Below are 16,188 nucleotides of genomic sequence, written 5' to 3'. Positions count from 1 at the left end.
GGAGAATGCTTTGCACTCTGTGTCTCCCTCTCTTTCTACTCCCGTTTGTGTGCTCTCTCTCTTTCAAAACTAAGTAAACATTTAGGAAAAACAAAAAAACCTCTGGTTAAAAGAATCAGAAAAGAAGGTTTTATTGCTTTATTCCTTTTGAACTAAAAAACAGGAAAAAAGGAAGGTTGGTTTCCCTATCAAAGCAAGAACAATGGGTGAACACCTCAGCTTTCCAGGAGCCACATGAGTCCAACTGCCACTGTGTCATACTGAAGCTTGACATATCTACTTCATAAGCTATCTGCATTTCCTTTTAATAATGCCTTCTGCCCAACAATGACTACTGACTATGCCAACTACAGAGATTTAAATCCCTTTATATACTTAAGGTAGGCTAATAAGGCCTTATCTGGTAAAACTCAAATGGAGAGCAGAACTTGTTGTTTAGGGTTTTAAAAATTAACTGGGTTAACTTACAAAGTTCTTTGAAATCAAAACAATCAACTTAAATTCCTTTTACAATACTTGTTATCTAACAAGGAGTTTTAGTTATCAACAAATATAAACTTAACATTCAAGCGAATATCTTTTTTTTTTTTTTTTAATGTTTATTTTTGAGAAAGAGAAAGAGTATGAGCTGGGGAGGGGTAGAGACAGGGGGAGACACAGAATCTAAAACAGGCTCCAGGCTCCAAACCGTCAGCACAGAGCCCAACACAGGGCTTTAACTCACAAACTGTGAGATCATGACCTGAGCAAGTCGGACGCTTAACCAACTGAGCCACCCAGGCACCCCAAAAGAATAAAACTTTTAAATTAAATAGGATGGGGAGCCCAGGGGGGCTCAGTCGGCTAAGCGTCCGGCTCTTGGGTTTTAGCTCAGATCATGATCTCACAGTTCATGAGTTTGAGCTCCATATCAGGCTCTGTGCTGACAGTGCAGAGCCTGCTTGGGACTCATTCATTTTCTCTCTCTCTCTCTCTCTCTCTCTCTCTCTCTCTCTCTCTCAAAATAAATAAATAAACTTAAAAAAAAAAGATACATGGCATTAAATTCCAAAACACACAAAATCAACGAGTACTGTGTATGATGCTAGCTTTTATTCGCTTTAGTACTTTAAGTTGTTTATAAAAATTAACCAAGGAATCAATCGACATATTTCATATGAGATTAAAAAAAAAAGGGGCGCCTGGGTGGCGCAGTCGGTTAAGCGTCCGACTTCAGCCAGGTCACGATCTCGCGGTCCCGGAGTTCGAGCCCCGCGTCAGGCTCTGGGCTGATGGCTCAGAGCCTGGAGCCTGTTTCCGATTCTGTGTCTCCCTCTCTCTCTGCCCCTCCCCCGTTCATGCTCTGTCTCTCTCTGTCCCAAAAATAAAATAAAACGTTGAAAAAAAAAAATGTTCAAAGTATCATAAAAAAACTGAGGTGAGTTTAAAACAAGGCCATAAATTCTTCAGGTCATGATCTTGCGGTTCTTTGAGTTCGAGCCCCGAGTTGGGCTCTGTGTTGACAGCTCAGGGCCTGGATCCCGCTTCAGATTCTGTGTCTCCCTCTCTGCCCCTCCCCTATTCACACCCTTGTCTTTCTTGCTCTCAAAAATAACACTAAAAAAAATAATAATAAAACAAGTCCATAAATTCTTTAATACTCTTCCCCTTCAAAAGGAGATGCTCTCCTTGAATGTGGGCTGGACTTAGTAACTTATTTTCAACAGACAGAATACAAGTAGTAGTGCCAGAGTAGAGCTTTACAGATTAATCATAAAAGGCCCTAAGGCTTCCTCTTTGCCATCTCAGATCACTCACTTTGGGAGAAGCCAGGGGCCATATTGTGAGGACACATAGGCAGAGTAAAGAACAGAGGTACCCTGCCAACATCACAGTGACTCTGCCTTCTGAAAGAAAATGGTCCTCTGTCAGTCAAGCCTTCAAATGACTACAGCCCAGGATAATAGCATTACTGCAATCGCAATGAGACCCTAAGCCAAAACTACCAGTGTAACTGCTCCTGATTTGCTAACCCAAAGGAAATGTGAGAGAATAAATGTTGTTTGAAACTACTAGGCTGTGGATCAACTTGCTACAGCATAACCAATAAGTAACTAAAACACTGATTTAATTAAGTTTTAAGCCAGTATGGTATCCTAGAAAGAAATGGCGTAGGATTAATGAGAGATCTGGGGTCTGGTCCTGGCTGTGCTTAACAGTCAATGTGGTTGTGGGCCAAATCCTTTTTCTGGGCTTCCACTTCCTCAAGTGATAAGATAAAAATGAATTCCTGATTTCTGAAATTGACTGAGCTAAGGTTTAATCGAGTAAAAAAAAAAAAAAAAGTTCTGGGGCGGCTGGGTGGCTCAGTCGGTTAAGCTGCCGACTTCGGCTCAGGTCACAACCTCACACTCCGTGAGTTCGAGCCCCGCGTCGGGCTCTGTGCTGACCGCTCAGAGCCTGGAGCCTGTTTCAGATTCTGTGTCTCCCTCTCTCTCTGACCATCCCCCGTTCATGCTCTGTCTCTCTCTGTCTCAAAAATAAATAAATGTTAAAAGAAAAAAAATTAAAAAAAAAAAAAGTTCTAAGATCAAAGATCAAATATCATGGAGGATTTGTTAAACGAAGTTAAATAAGCTTCTTGACTTGAGGACTTTACACATACTTCAATATGCTAATCCTACTTAGTGGTACACACTAAGATTTTCCAAAATCACTTTATAATGAAAACATCTTCTTCTAAAGCTCAAGCTCCTGGGATTTGGGTTCCAAACAATACTCTGTGAAATCCTGACCTTGCTGAGTCCTTAGGGTCCTCTTTACTCACTGGGTCACAAATAATAACATAAGCTAGGACCATGGTCTCTGAAATAAGAATGGAATGGGTTTCCTCAATTATAAACTGGGAATATTCCTGAGTATCTACCTTGTCTGGCTACTGTGAAGTAAATGAAACAATCCCTGTAAAGCACTTGACACCTTGCACAGCACTTAGTAATACTCAAAAAATGCTATTACTGATTTTTTTAAGTTTATTTATTTATTTTAAGAGAGAGACAGAGACAGAGAGAGCTTGAGAGAGCAGGGGAGGGGCAGAGAGAGACAGAATCCCAAGCAGGTTCCACCCTGTCAGCACAGAGCCCAACACAGGGCTCGAACCTATGAACTGTGAGATCATGACCTGGGCTGAAATCAAGAGTCAGATGCTCGGGGCACCTGGGTGGCTCAGTCGGTTGGGTGACTGACTTTGGCTCAGGTCATGATCTCAGTTTGTGAGTTCGAGCCCCGCGTTGGGCTCTGTGCTGACAGCTCGGAGCCTGGAGCCTGCTTCGGATTCTGTGCCTCCTCCTCTCTCTACCCCTCCCCTGCTCATGCTCTGTGTCTCTCTGTCTCTCAATAATAAATAAACGTTTAAAAAAAAAAAAAAAAAGAGTCAGATGCTCAACTGACTGAGCCACCCAGGCGCCCTGTATTATTTTATTTTATTTTTTTAAAGTAATTTCTAAACCCAATGTGGGGACTGAACTCATGACCCCAAGATCAAGAGTCATGTACTCTCTGCCAAATGAGCCAGCCAAGCACCCTGCTAACTATTATTGTTAATGAGGATAACCTATAATGCTTAAATTTTTAAAAATAAAAATATTAGCACTGATGTTGCTAAAGATGTGGGGAGCCAGGCACTCTTATACACCACCACAGCGAATGCCAAACTGGTATTCACTTTGCAGGAGGACAGTCTGAAAATGTTTCAGAACCAAATTAGATACACCCTTTGGGAGAGCAATTCCATGTACACACTCAACCTCAAAACTTAATCTAAAGAATGTACAAAATTAAATGTACAAGGACAAGCAGTGAAGTACAGTTTATGACAGTAAAGTATATTCCAAATATGAACATACAGAAACCCACATATTCAAAATTAAGAATAATGAGAACGAATTTACTAAAATGAGAAGATTTCAACATAAGACTGTTGTTGTAAAGGTGGTTATAAAGCAGTATGACCTCATTTTTATGAATATACATAATATGGGCAGGGCATATGTGAATAGAGAGAGGGAGAAAAGGAGAAAGAGAAGGAGGGAGGGAGAGAAAGGGAGAGAGGGAGAGAAAGAGTAAAGGCTGGGAAGGGCAGGTATCAGAAAGGTTTCCAACAACTGGCTATCTCAACAAATAAACCTGGGGTGGGAGGAAGCAACAATGTTTCAATCAGCAAGAAGGGGGCTCAGAAAAATGGCACTTACATCGACTGCAGCGTCCTCATCATCTGAATCTTGCAAACCGAGAGCTGCTTTTTGCAACTTCTTCCTCTCATTGGCCAAAGCTTGTTCTGTTTCATCAAACTTGAATCCCTTACCAGAGAACCCACTACTCTTTTTAATTATTTTCCCTTCCTTTCAAGGAAAAACAAAACAGTTAATTTCATACTAAAAAAACCTTTAATGTTTAGGAATTTAGGAGTAATTAAGTATTTTTCAAGGTAGCACATACGAATGTATCAAAAACATTTCATCTAGCACGAGAACAAAAAAAGAACTCTTCAGTATGATACAAAACATGGAGTTGAAGCAAAAGGGAGGATTTTGTTGTCATTCCTTTTCCCTCTCTAAAGAGATAGTTACCTTATCAAGGTTTACAAGTATAAAATATTCAAGGTTTACAACACAATAATGACCTGCATAAAGATAATGGGAATTGGAAAAAACTCACAGCTTTCTGCTGATCTTTGAAATCACTCCAAAGTTTCTCCAGATCAGAAGGCACCGCAGTTCCTGACAATTCAAGAGCTTTAATTATGTCACCAGCATAGCGAGCTTGATCTTCTGTGATAAAAGTATACGCATAACCCTAATGAATGATGAAAAAAAGAGAACTATTAGACACTAACAAGATGACTCTTACTCAGATCACAACATAAAAGTAGAATCATCTAATAATAGATCTTCTTAAGAGTGACTTCATGGGGCACCAGGGTAGCTCAGTCGGTTAAGAGTCCGACTTCAGCTCAGGTCATGATCTCTCAGTCCATGAGTTCGAGCTCCTGTGGGGCTCTGTGTTAACAGCTCAGAGCCTGCATCCTGCTTCAGATTCTGTGTGTCTCTCTCTGCCCCTCCTCCCCTCACACACACTCTCTCTCTTAAAAATAAATAAACATCTAAAAAAAAAATTAGGGGCTCCTGGGTGGCTCAGTCAGTTAAGCGTCCGACTTTAGCTCAGATCATAATTTCACAGTTCGTGAGCTCAAGTCCCAAGTCGGGATCTGTGCTGACAGCTCAGAGCCTGGAGCCTGCTTCAGATTCTGTGTCTCCCTCTCTCTCTGTTCCTCCCCTGCTCATGTTCCGTCACCCTCTCTCTCACAAATAAATATTTTTTAAAAAAAATTAAAAATAAAAATAAGCATACCAGAAACTCATTTCTTGATGCATAAACAGAAATTCAATTTTATATAAACGTGTAATTGCATTGCCATACACATTAATTTTAATATAATACATTATTTTTCCCCCTTTCGCTTGCATTCCCTTCCTACACTACCTACTGCACCTCTCTACCCCAATTAACTTGTATTCACTTGCTAGGACACAGCTTCCCACATATTTCTCCCTCTGCATATTTTTTAAGACCAGTAAGAGATATAAAAACATTTGTTTCTGTATGTGTAATGTGTTTTTACATACAAAAATGAAGTCAGCTATATAGCCTCCCTGGGGTTTTCTAAAGCCTAAGATTTCACATTTCCCTAGCAGCTTTTTGGTTCAGGCAATAGCGTTGGGAGTAGAATGGCACACCACAATCAGACTGTCTTCACATACACTGTGTCCCTACCAGAAAACTGTTATGAATTGTAAAACATGGTTTAACACTGTATTTCAGGAATATCTAGTCACCACATGACCCATGGCCTGCTTTTGTGCTGTCCATGTGCTAAGAATAGTATCACATTATTTTAAGGTTTGTACGTGCACATAATTTTACACAAAGTTTCCCATAACCACAGAATAACTCAGGTTAAATCAATAAAAGCCATCACTATGTATTAGCTGTGTAAGCTGGGCAAGTAAGTTAACTTCCATGTACCTTAACTTTTCTTATCTATTAAATGGTATTACTCACCTCAAAGGGAAATTGTGAGGATGAAGTGAGATGATTTATGTAAAGCAATGAAAACAGTGCCTGGCATTCAATAAGTACTCCATAAATACATTATTATTATTATTATTATTATTATTATTGCGTCAGTATGTAGAAATGTCCAGGAATGGAAAATCAAATAGATCATCATACCATCATCAGTGTTTCTTTTTCTTTTTTTTTAATGTTTATTTATTTTTGAGAGGGAGGAAAGAGCACGAGTGGCAGTGGGGCAGAGACAGAGAGAGAAAGACACAGAATCTGAAAGAGGCTCCAGGCTCTGAGCTGTTAGCACAGAGCCCAACATGAGGCCCAAACTCAGGAACAGTGAGATCATGACCTGAGACAAAGTCAGACACCCAACCGAACGAGCCACCCAGGCGCCCCAATCACCATCAAGGTTTCCAACAACAGAATATTCTGCTTGCTGCTTTCAAAAAGAATGAGTTAGACCTATATAGTTACCAGACTATAAGTGAGTTAAAAAACCAAGAAATATACATAGTGTATGAAGCAGGACAGGGGAATAATGAGAAAAAGGGTAACAATTTTGGTAGGAGTACATTTTATAATCCCACATTTTAAAAATAGCAATGAAAAATCTCAAACTATATACATGCATGTAAAAACATATACAGAAATTTTTAAGCAAGGGAAAAAAAAAAACTAAAAGACATAAATAACACTATCTGCCTAAAGAGAACAGCTAATTATCAATAACTTTAATAATACTGTGTATAGAAATGATGAACATCAACTAATCCCCATACTCTGATGATTGAAGATTTTCAAAATGTTTATGTTAACTCCTATTATCTACTCCTTATAACCCTAAACAAACAACAACAAAAAAAAACCTATATTTTATTAATACAATGGAAATCAACTTTAAAAAGTTCTTTTTACTTTATTGCCTGCTCTTCCAGTCCTTCCTGCTCTGTGCACATAATCCTCATAATGGTTGGGGCAGCTGTAATTTACTACAAGAATCAGATGTTTCACATCTAAACCTCGGGCAGCAACAGAAGTGGCTACGAGAAGTTTGCAGGTCCCATTCTTGAAGTCATTTATGATGCTATCTCTGTCATATTGATCAATGCCTGCAAGTAAACAAACAAAAAATGTAAAACCACATACTGCATTTAAATTGTTCACTTCATCTGACACAGAAATAAGTTAAATGCAGAGTAAAGAATAAACACAACTTACAATGACCAAACGTCTACCAACTACAATACTGAAATAAAACACTAAGGAAATTTAATGGCCAGATCAAAAGCTAGTGCTATTAACTCATTGATGAATATTCCAAATATGTTCTTGTTTTGCCTCCTTTCTTGTGAATATGGATTATAACAGCAGAAACCCCATCTCAGATTCATTAACCTATACTTAACCTATTTATGGGGTAAAACAAGAAAAGGCAGGTACATTCAGCCTACAGTAACAGGATTCTTCAGATCTTTCTCCTTCTCCTATAGGTTATTAGAGCCTTGCTACTCAGTTTTGTCCGAGGACCAGAAGCTACATCACATGGGACGTTGTCAGAAATGCAGAATCTCAGAAAAAAAAGAGAAAGAGAGAGAGAAAGAAAAAGAGATAAAGAAAAGAGAAGAAAAGAAAAGAAAAGAGAAAAGAGGAAAGAAAAGAGAAAAGAAAAGGAAAGGCAGGCCAGATCCTACCCCAAACTACTGATTCAGATTTTTCATTTTAACAAGATACTTAGGTTACTGATTACACATTACTATTAAGGTTTGAAATGCACTGGTTAAAAACCAGTGAACTGGGTCTCTCTTAAATATGTTTCCCAAAGAGCCTCAGGGTGAGTGATAACGGAGGGTATAAAATGCCAAAATGTTCTATTACAAAATACTCAGACCGAAAACTGATTTAATGATGGAGAACCTCTAGTAATTAGAGAAGGGAATGGGGTAAATTCTCAAACCATGAAAAACTCATTTTGGCAGCAGGAGATATTCTAAGCCTTCATATAAAATCTGAGTTTAAAATACACAGAATACTTAGTATCTAAATATATATCAATGCTAATTAATACTATTACCTAAAACTTAAACATACTCCTCAGGACACCTGCCTGGGTGGCTCAGTCAGTTAAGTGTCTGACTTCGGCTCAGGTCATGATTTCACGGTTTATGGGTTCAAGCCCCGCACTGGGCTTTGTGCTGACAGCTAAGAGCCTGGAGCCTGCTTCAGATTCCATGCCTCCCTATCTCTCTCTGCCCCTCCCCTGCTTGCACTCTATCTCTCCCTTGCTCTCTCAGCAAAAAAAAAAAAAAAAAGTGTACTCTTCAATGACTGAATTAAAGAAATTATTTGGATCTAATGTCAAAATAACTAGAATCCAACACCAAATCCAAAAGTCTCTTAAGAAAAATTAATGAAGTCAATACCAATATAAATTAAATTTAAAATTAAAATGTACTAAAACTTTTACTTTAGACTGAGGTATCCTGACTACCTAACTCAGCTACACATACTTTATTCCTTGAAGTGAATATAATATGCTAAACACAGTATATGGGATACCTGCCCAGCAGCAATTAACCCTTTTCCTTTTTTTTTTTTTTCATGTGTATTTATATTTGAGAAACAAAGGGAAAGAGGGAGGGAGGAAGGGATGGTGTGGGAGCAGGGGAGGGGCAGAGAGAGATGACAACAGAATCTGAAGCAGGCTTCAGGCTCTGAGCTGTCAGCACAGAGCCTGATGTGGGGCTTGAACTCACAAACTGTGAGATCATGACCTGAGCTGAAGTTGGATGCTTAACCAACTGAGCCACCCAAGTGCCCCAACCCTCTTCCTTTTTAACAGAACTCCAAATTTGTTCACCTATCCACCCAACATGTGATCACATATATCAAACCAGAGATGAGCCTAATTCTCACTTTTAGGTGAATCAATCCTATTCACTTTCTATGCTTAAGGCCTCCTTTGTAAAAATTAATGAGGATGAGACCCAGAGAGCTATACTTTACACAGGTCATCTCTATCAATATTCAATGTATTAGAAACTGAGAAAATTTGTGAATACTTACGAACTTGTTTAAAAATAACTTAAAAGCAATTACATATTAAAATTTAGGGGCATCTCATAACAGAAGATAGTTGCAGTCTCATATCTTCTGCATCCCATCTAGTGCAATAGAACATGCCATGATGCCTTCAGAAAACTACACTATACACTCCACACAGAATGAAAGTAAAAAGGCAAATCACGTAGTAAGGTTATTACACAAATACTTTTGATCTCATGAACCCCTTAAAGTCTCTGAGAACCTCAAGGGTGCCAGGGCAAAACTTTAGGAATCATTAGTCATTCTGCTTGCTTACAAATGATTTAGGCATTAGCATGTGATGCAATTTTTACCAAAGAGATAAGAGAAGTACAGACAAGGGATTATGGGGGGGTGGGGGTGGGGGGAATATCCTTATTACTTATATAAAAAACACACAATATCCCTCAATGTAGGAAAAGCTCTTATTGGACCAACCCTCTTGCAGATAGCAACTATAAACTCTGGGCAAAATATTGGGAGAAAAAAAAAAAACACAAAAAACCTACCTGAAGGCACAAGAGTATGACTAAAAACAAGCAGAAACTGGAATTTTTGACATTTGGAATAATACACTAGCAGTAGTTGCAATTACAGGATTCAATTTATTTACTTTAAACTTTCTGTTTGGGGAAAAGCCTTGGGAAGCCAAGGGGGACAAGTCAAACTTGAATAGAAACTGGAATTTTTGACATTTGGAATAATATACTAGCTGAGGACCAGAAAACAGAAGATGAAACAGAGTAGGCAAGCACAAACATGTGGACCCTAAACTATGCATGCATGGGACAGAATCCAAGCAACCTAGGTATGGCTAAAAGAAATTAACACAGGGGTGCCTGGGTGGCTCAGGTGGTTAAGCATCTGACTTCAGCTCAGGTCATGAAGTCCTGGTCCCAGAGTTTGAGCCCCTCGTCAGGCTCTGTGCTGACAGCTCTGAGCCTGAAGCCTGCTTCAGATTCTGTGTCTCCCTCTCTCTTTGCCCCTTCCCCCGCTCACGCTCTGTTTCTCTCAGTCTCTCAAAAATGAATGTTAAAATTATTTTTACTAAAAAAATAAAAGAAATTAACAGATTTCAGATGTTGCCCATTAAAAGAAGGACTGAGTTTAAAATAAGGGTCCAACCAAGTTAATGTCTTATTAAAACAAAAGTCTTAAGGAAAATATGAGAATTCAGACCCTACAATGGATTATTCATAAAGGGCAGTATACAAATCAAAATTATTAGATAAAAATATAGAAATATATAAAACAAAATAAAAAGATAATCAACAGAAACTGACAAGGTGACCAAAACTCATCAAAGGGCACACTTATGATCTGTACATTTTACTACAGTTTACCTATAGTTTGTGTGTTTTTTTTTAATTTGGGGGGACGGGGCGCCTGGGTGGCTCAGTCGGTTAGACGTCCGACTTCAGCCCAGGTCACGATCTCGCGGTCCGTCAGTTCGAGCCCTGCGTCGGGCTCCGACGGCTCAGAGCATGGAGCCTGCTTCTGATTCTGTGTCTCCCTCTCTCTCTGCCCCTCCCCCATTCACGCTCTGTTTCTGTCTCAAAAATAAATAAACGTTAAAAAAAAATTTTTTTTAATAAATAAATAAATAAATAAATAAATAAATTTGGGGGGCGCTTGACTGGCTCGGTATACAATTCTTGATCTTGGGGTCTTGAGTTTGAGCCCGACGATAGGGACAGAGTTTACTTAAAAAACATAGTTATTCTAAAAAATAAAATAAAAAATTTTTGAACTAGTGTTAACCATCTGCATATTGAAGTGAAATATGCTGATGCTACAACTTTCTTTAAAACATATCAAAAAAAACTAAGAAATATGATGAGTAGGTAGAATAGACAGATGGCTAAAGATGTGAAAGAGAAATACAACAAAATGTTAGTTGTAGAATCCAGTACTGGATGTTCAAGGCTCTTCACCATATGATTTTCTCAGATTTTTTCTGTGTTTACAAATTGTGGTTATAAAAATAAGAGGGGAAAAAGGCACCTAGACATATGGGAAATAGTCTTCTTCCTCTGTAATTTGTCTGATACAAAAGTGATGGTTAGGGGCACCTGGGTGGCTAAGTTGGTTAAGCGGCTAACTTCGGCTCAGGTCATGATCTCGAGGTCAGTGAGTTTAAGCCCTGTGTCGGGCTCTGGGCTGATGGCTCAGAGCCTGGAGCCTGTTTCCGAATCTGTGTCTCCCTCTCTCTCTGCCCCTCCCCTGTTCATGCTCTGTCTCTCTCTGTCCCAAAAATAAACAAACATTGAAAAAAAAAATTTAAAAAAAAAAATAAATAAAAATAAATTAATTAATTAAAAAAAAAAGTGATGGTTAAAACTGCAGAAGCCTTTTTGGTGCCATGAAAAAAAACTACTTTAAAAACTAACTTGGGGTGCCTAGGTGGCTCAGCCAGTTAAGCAGTGAACCCCTGATTTTGGCTCAGGTCATAATCTCACCGTTGGTGATAACACACACAGCATGAGGCTCTGCACAGACAGCATGGAGTCTGTTTGGCATTCTCTCTCTCTCTCTCTCTCTCTCTCTCTCTCTCTCTCTCTCTCTCTTTCTCTCTCTCTCTCTGCCCCTCCCCCACCTCAAAATAAATAAATAAACTTAAAAAAAAAACAATTAGGTTAACATGCTCAGGATGGCAGTACAGAAAATACAATATAGTGACAGTGAGCCACTAAATGAAACAATCTGGAGTCACTTCACCATTAGATTTCATTTTTATAAAATAATAAAAATGTCTCATGATTTAAGGCAGTTGGATTAGTTTTTTGTCACTTGCAGAAAAAAGAAAAATGTAACTGATATTAATAGTACAAGTTGAAGGCCTCAACGAAACAGTCTGCCCTATAAAAAAAAGTATATGTTCTCATATACCATAATTTCTGGTAAGTAGAAACCTGTGTGCTGCTTTTCTAATTTCATTATTTACCCTATTAGATGCATTGGTGTTTTTTTTTTTTTTTAATTTTTTTTTCAATGTTTTTATTTATTTTTGGGACAGAGAGAGACAGAGGATGAACGGGGGAGGGGCAGAGAGAGAGGGAGACACAGAATCGGAAACAGGCTCCAGGCTCTGAGCCATCAGCCCAGAGCCTGACGCGGGGCTCGAACTCACGGACTGCGAGATCGTGACCTGGCTGAAGTCGGACGCTTAACCGACTGCGCCACCCAGGCGCCCCGGTGTTTTTTTTTTTTAACTTATTTATTTTGAGAGGGAGCATGAGCACATGCAAGTGGGGGGAGGGGCACAGTGAGAGAGGGACAGAATTCAAAGCCACTTGCTCACAAGGTTCAATCCCATGAACCCACGAGATCATGACTCCAGCTGAGATCAAGAGCTGGATGCCCAACCAAATGAGGTACCCAGGTACCCAAGATGCACTGTTTTTAAGAAATTTTTAAATTATTCATTGTTAATGCAAAAGCTAAAAAATGGATGGCTGACAAACCAGAAACTGCAGCCATGGTTCAATGAAAGTATTTTCATATTTCTTTCATTTGTAACCTACTTTAGGGTTACTGCAGGTCATGTGATAGGTCAAAAAGGAGTACTAAGAACATGTTCTCCATTTATTATGTTCATAATAATGCTGACAAACATCTAACAAAAAAGTTAAGCCACAGTAGAATGTTTTGATTGCTGTACTGAGAAAATTGTTTCAGGTTAAGACCAGGAGTGGGCAGAACATATAATCCACTCTCTTACTTCCAGCCTTTGCTCTTCCCCTTCTAGACCTGAAGACACGAAGAAGTACAGGTGGCTCTATAGAAGACACAGCATGTGGGGCATCTCCAAGCATCCTTCTCACTGTATCATTACACTATGTGTTAGGTATAAAATGCACATTAATTTCATATGCACATTAGGAATTTTATGATTACACCTTTTAATTCTTAAAAAGCCCTAAATAATTTCTACATTTTTATACTTATATAGCAAATGGGCCTTTATTCAGTTACACATTAAAAGAGCTTAACAACAAGACTCATAATCAAAACTTCACCCTAGTTTTCCTTCAGAAATTTACCACACTGGAGGAGCCAGGGTAGCTCAGTTGGTTAAGTGTCCGACTTTGGCTCAGGTCATGATGTCACAGTTCATGGGTTTAAGCCCTACACTGGGCTCTGTGCTGACAGCTCAGAGCCTGGAGTCTACTTTGGATTCTGTGTCTCCCTCTCTCTCTGCTCCTCCTGCACTCACACTCTGCCTCTCAAAAATAAACATTAAAAAAATAAAAGGTAAAAGCAATTCAGCACATTGCTCTACTACAAAACTACTTAAAAAATGTCTAAGCTAATAAATAAATCTTACATTCACAATAAATTTTGTTTATTTGCTTTGAGACACAAGATTTTACATGGACACACCTGTTTTAATCAAAGTATTTAAAATTAGAAAGTACTGGGACACCTGGGTGGCTTAGTTAGTTGGTCTGACTTGATTTCAGCTCAGGTCATGATCTCACAGTTCATGAGGTGGAGCTGTACGACAAGCTCTGTGCAGACAACCCAGAGCCTGCTTAGGATTCTTTTTGTCCTCTCTCTGCCCCTCCTCCAATCGCACTCACTCTCAAAATAAACATTAAAAACATTTTAATTTAACTTTAAAGTACAAAACAACAAACAGGAGAGAAAAGAAATCATCTAGGGAAAGAAAGAAAGCTGAGTCCCATGTTTCAAATGTGGAGAAAAACTAAAGTTCTACACTAGAAACTTTGTAGCTAATGACAACCAAAACATTTTCAGGAATGATGACACTAACAGGGCCAAAATAAAACGTCTATGATAAGTCATTATTGCCTGTTTATCCTAATGATTAAAAGTAGACATGGAGGGGCGCCTGGGTGGCGCAGTCGGTTTAGCGTCCGACTTTAGCCAGGTCACGATCTCGCGGTCTGTGAGTTCGAGCCCCATGTCGGGCTCTGGGCTGATGGCTCAGAGCCTGGAGCCTGTTTCCGATTCTGTGTCTCCCTCTCTCTCTGCCCCTCCCCCGTTCATGCTCTGTCTCTCTCTGTCCCCAAAATAAATAAACGTTGAAAAAAAAATTAAAAAAAAAAAAAAAGTAGACATGGACATGCTAGAAAGGTAAAAATATAGAGAGAGTAAAAAGATTAGTGGCTGGGGCATCTTGGGTGGCTTAGTGGCTTAAGTGTTTGATTCTTGATCTCGTTTCAGGTCTTGATCTCAGGGCAGGGAGTTCAAGCCCTGCATCTTGGGGGAGCCTACTTAAAAAAAAAAAAAAAAAAAAAGATAAGCAGCAGTATAGGGATGGGGGAGGGAGGGATGAATAGGCAAAGAGGATTCTTATGGTAGTATTTTCTATGAGTGATATAGTATGGTACTATACTGGTGAATATGTCTTTATAAATTTGTCCAAATCCATAGACCGTATAACACCAAGAGCGAACCCTAATGTAAACCAGGGACTCTGGGTGACAATGATATGTCAATACAGGGTCAATGATTGTAACAAATGTACCTCTGTGGTATGGGATATTGATAGGGGAGGAGGTTGTACTTGGGGGCAAGGGATATACGGGAACTTTGTAATTTCTGCTGTCTTGCTCTAAAAAACAGTCTACTAAAAAAAGAAATGTTGGGGCACCTGGGTGGCTCAAGTCAGTTAAGTGCCATGGATCGAGAGGGTGAAGCCCTGAGTCAGGCTCTGCACTGACAGTGTGGACCTTGTTGGAATGGGATTCTCCCTCTCTAGCTCTTTGCCCCTCCCCCACTCATGCTTTTTTTCTCTCAGAATTAAAAAAAGTTGGGAAAAAAAAAAAGTAAAGGGGTGCCTGGCTGGCTCAGTTAGTAGAGCATTCAACTCTTGATCTCTGGGTCATGAGTTCAAGCCCAACGCTGGGGATAGAGTTTACTTAAAAAAACAAAAGAAAAATTTGGCATAAGATAAACATACAGATCAATGAAATTAAATAAAGAGCTCAGAAACCCTCAGATAAATAAATGGTCAATAGATTTTGACAAAGGTGCCAAGACTCTTCAATGGGAAAAGGACAGTCTTTTTACCACATGGGTCAGGGAAACTGAAAAACCACATGCAAAAGAATACAGCTGGATCCATATCTTGCATCATATATAAAATTCACCTCAAAATGAATTACCTAAACGTAAAAGCTATAATTTTAGAACTCTGAGGAAACAAGAGTGAAAATTTTCATAACCTTGGACTTGGCAATGGTTTCTTGAATTAACAGCCAAAGAAAAGGCAAAAAAAGAAAAAATAAAATGGACTTCAAAATTTAAAACGTCTGCGCATCAAAGAACACTACCAAGAGGGTGAAAGGACAACCCAAAGAATGGGAGAAAATATATGTAAACTGTACATCTGATAAGGGATTGCTATCAAGAATATATAAAGAAATCCTACAACTCAGCAATGAAAAAAAGATGCGAATGACCTAATTAAAAATGGGCAGAAGCCTAAAATAGACAATTCTTCAAAAACAGATATACAAATACCCAATAAGCACATAAAAAGATGTTCAATCTCAGTCATTAGGGAAATGCAAATCAAAACCACAATGTCACTTCACATCTACTAGCATAGCTATTATAAAAAAAAAATAGGAGACAAGTGCTGGCCAGGCTGTGGATAAACTGGAACCCTAATGCACTGCTGGAATTCCAAAATGGTGCAATTTTTACAAAAAGTAGTTTGCAGGTTCAATAAAAAGTTAAAAATAGCCATATGGCCAACAGGACTCAAACAGATACTTGTACACCAGTGGTTAAGTAGAATTACTCACAAGAGCCAAAAGGTAGGAACAACCCAAATGTCCATCAAAAGGTAAATGAATAAAGGAAATGTGGTATATACATACAATGAAAAATTATTTCGCTTTTTAAAAAGGAAATTCTTCTGGGGGCACCTGGGTGGCGCAGTCGGTTAAGCGTCTGACTTCAGCTCAGGTCATGATCTCATGGTCTGTGAGTTCGAGCCCCGCGTCGGGCTCTGGGCTGATGGCT

At 39.0% G+C, this 16,188-nt stretch overlaps 1 protein-coding gene across 2 annotated transcripts in view; it reads right to left on the bottom strand.

The window, feature by feature from the left end:
* Positions 1 to 16,188, bottom strand: part of DDX46 (DEAD-box helicase 46) — a 69,300-nt gene that overhangs the window by 14,215 nt on the left and 38,897 nt on the right. For both annotated transcript variants that reach the window (XM_047864476.1, XM_047864484.1), the window contains exons 16-18: positions 7,024 to 7,217; positions 4,696 to 4,833; positions 4,230 to 4,379 (exon numbers count right to left, since the gene is read on the bottom strand). In XM_047864476.1, the coding sequence (XP_047720432.1) occupies positions 4,230 to 4,379; positions 4,696 to 4,833; positions 7,024 to 7,217 (482 nt within the window). The remainder of the gene's footprint in view (positions 1 to 4,229; positions 4,380 to 4,695; positions 4,834 to 7,023; positions 7,218 to 16,188) is intronic.

This window comes from Prionailurus viverrinus, chromosome A1, assembly GCF_022837055.1.
Source record: "Prionailurus viverrinus isolate Anna chromosome A1, UM_Priviv_1.0, whole genome shotgun sequence".
Lineage (NCBI taxonomy): Eukaryota > Metazoa > Chordata > Mammalia > Carnivora > Felidae > Prionailurus > Prionailurus viverrinus.
Note: the sequence above shows the minus strand (reverse complement) of the source record. Positions and strands in the feature narration are given on the sequence as shown.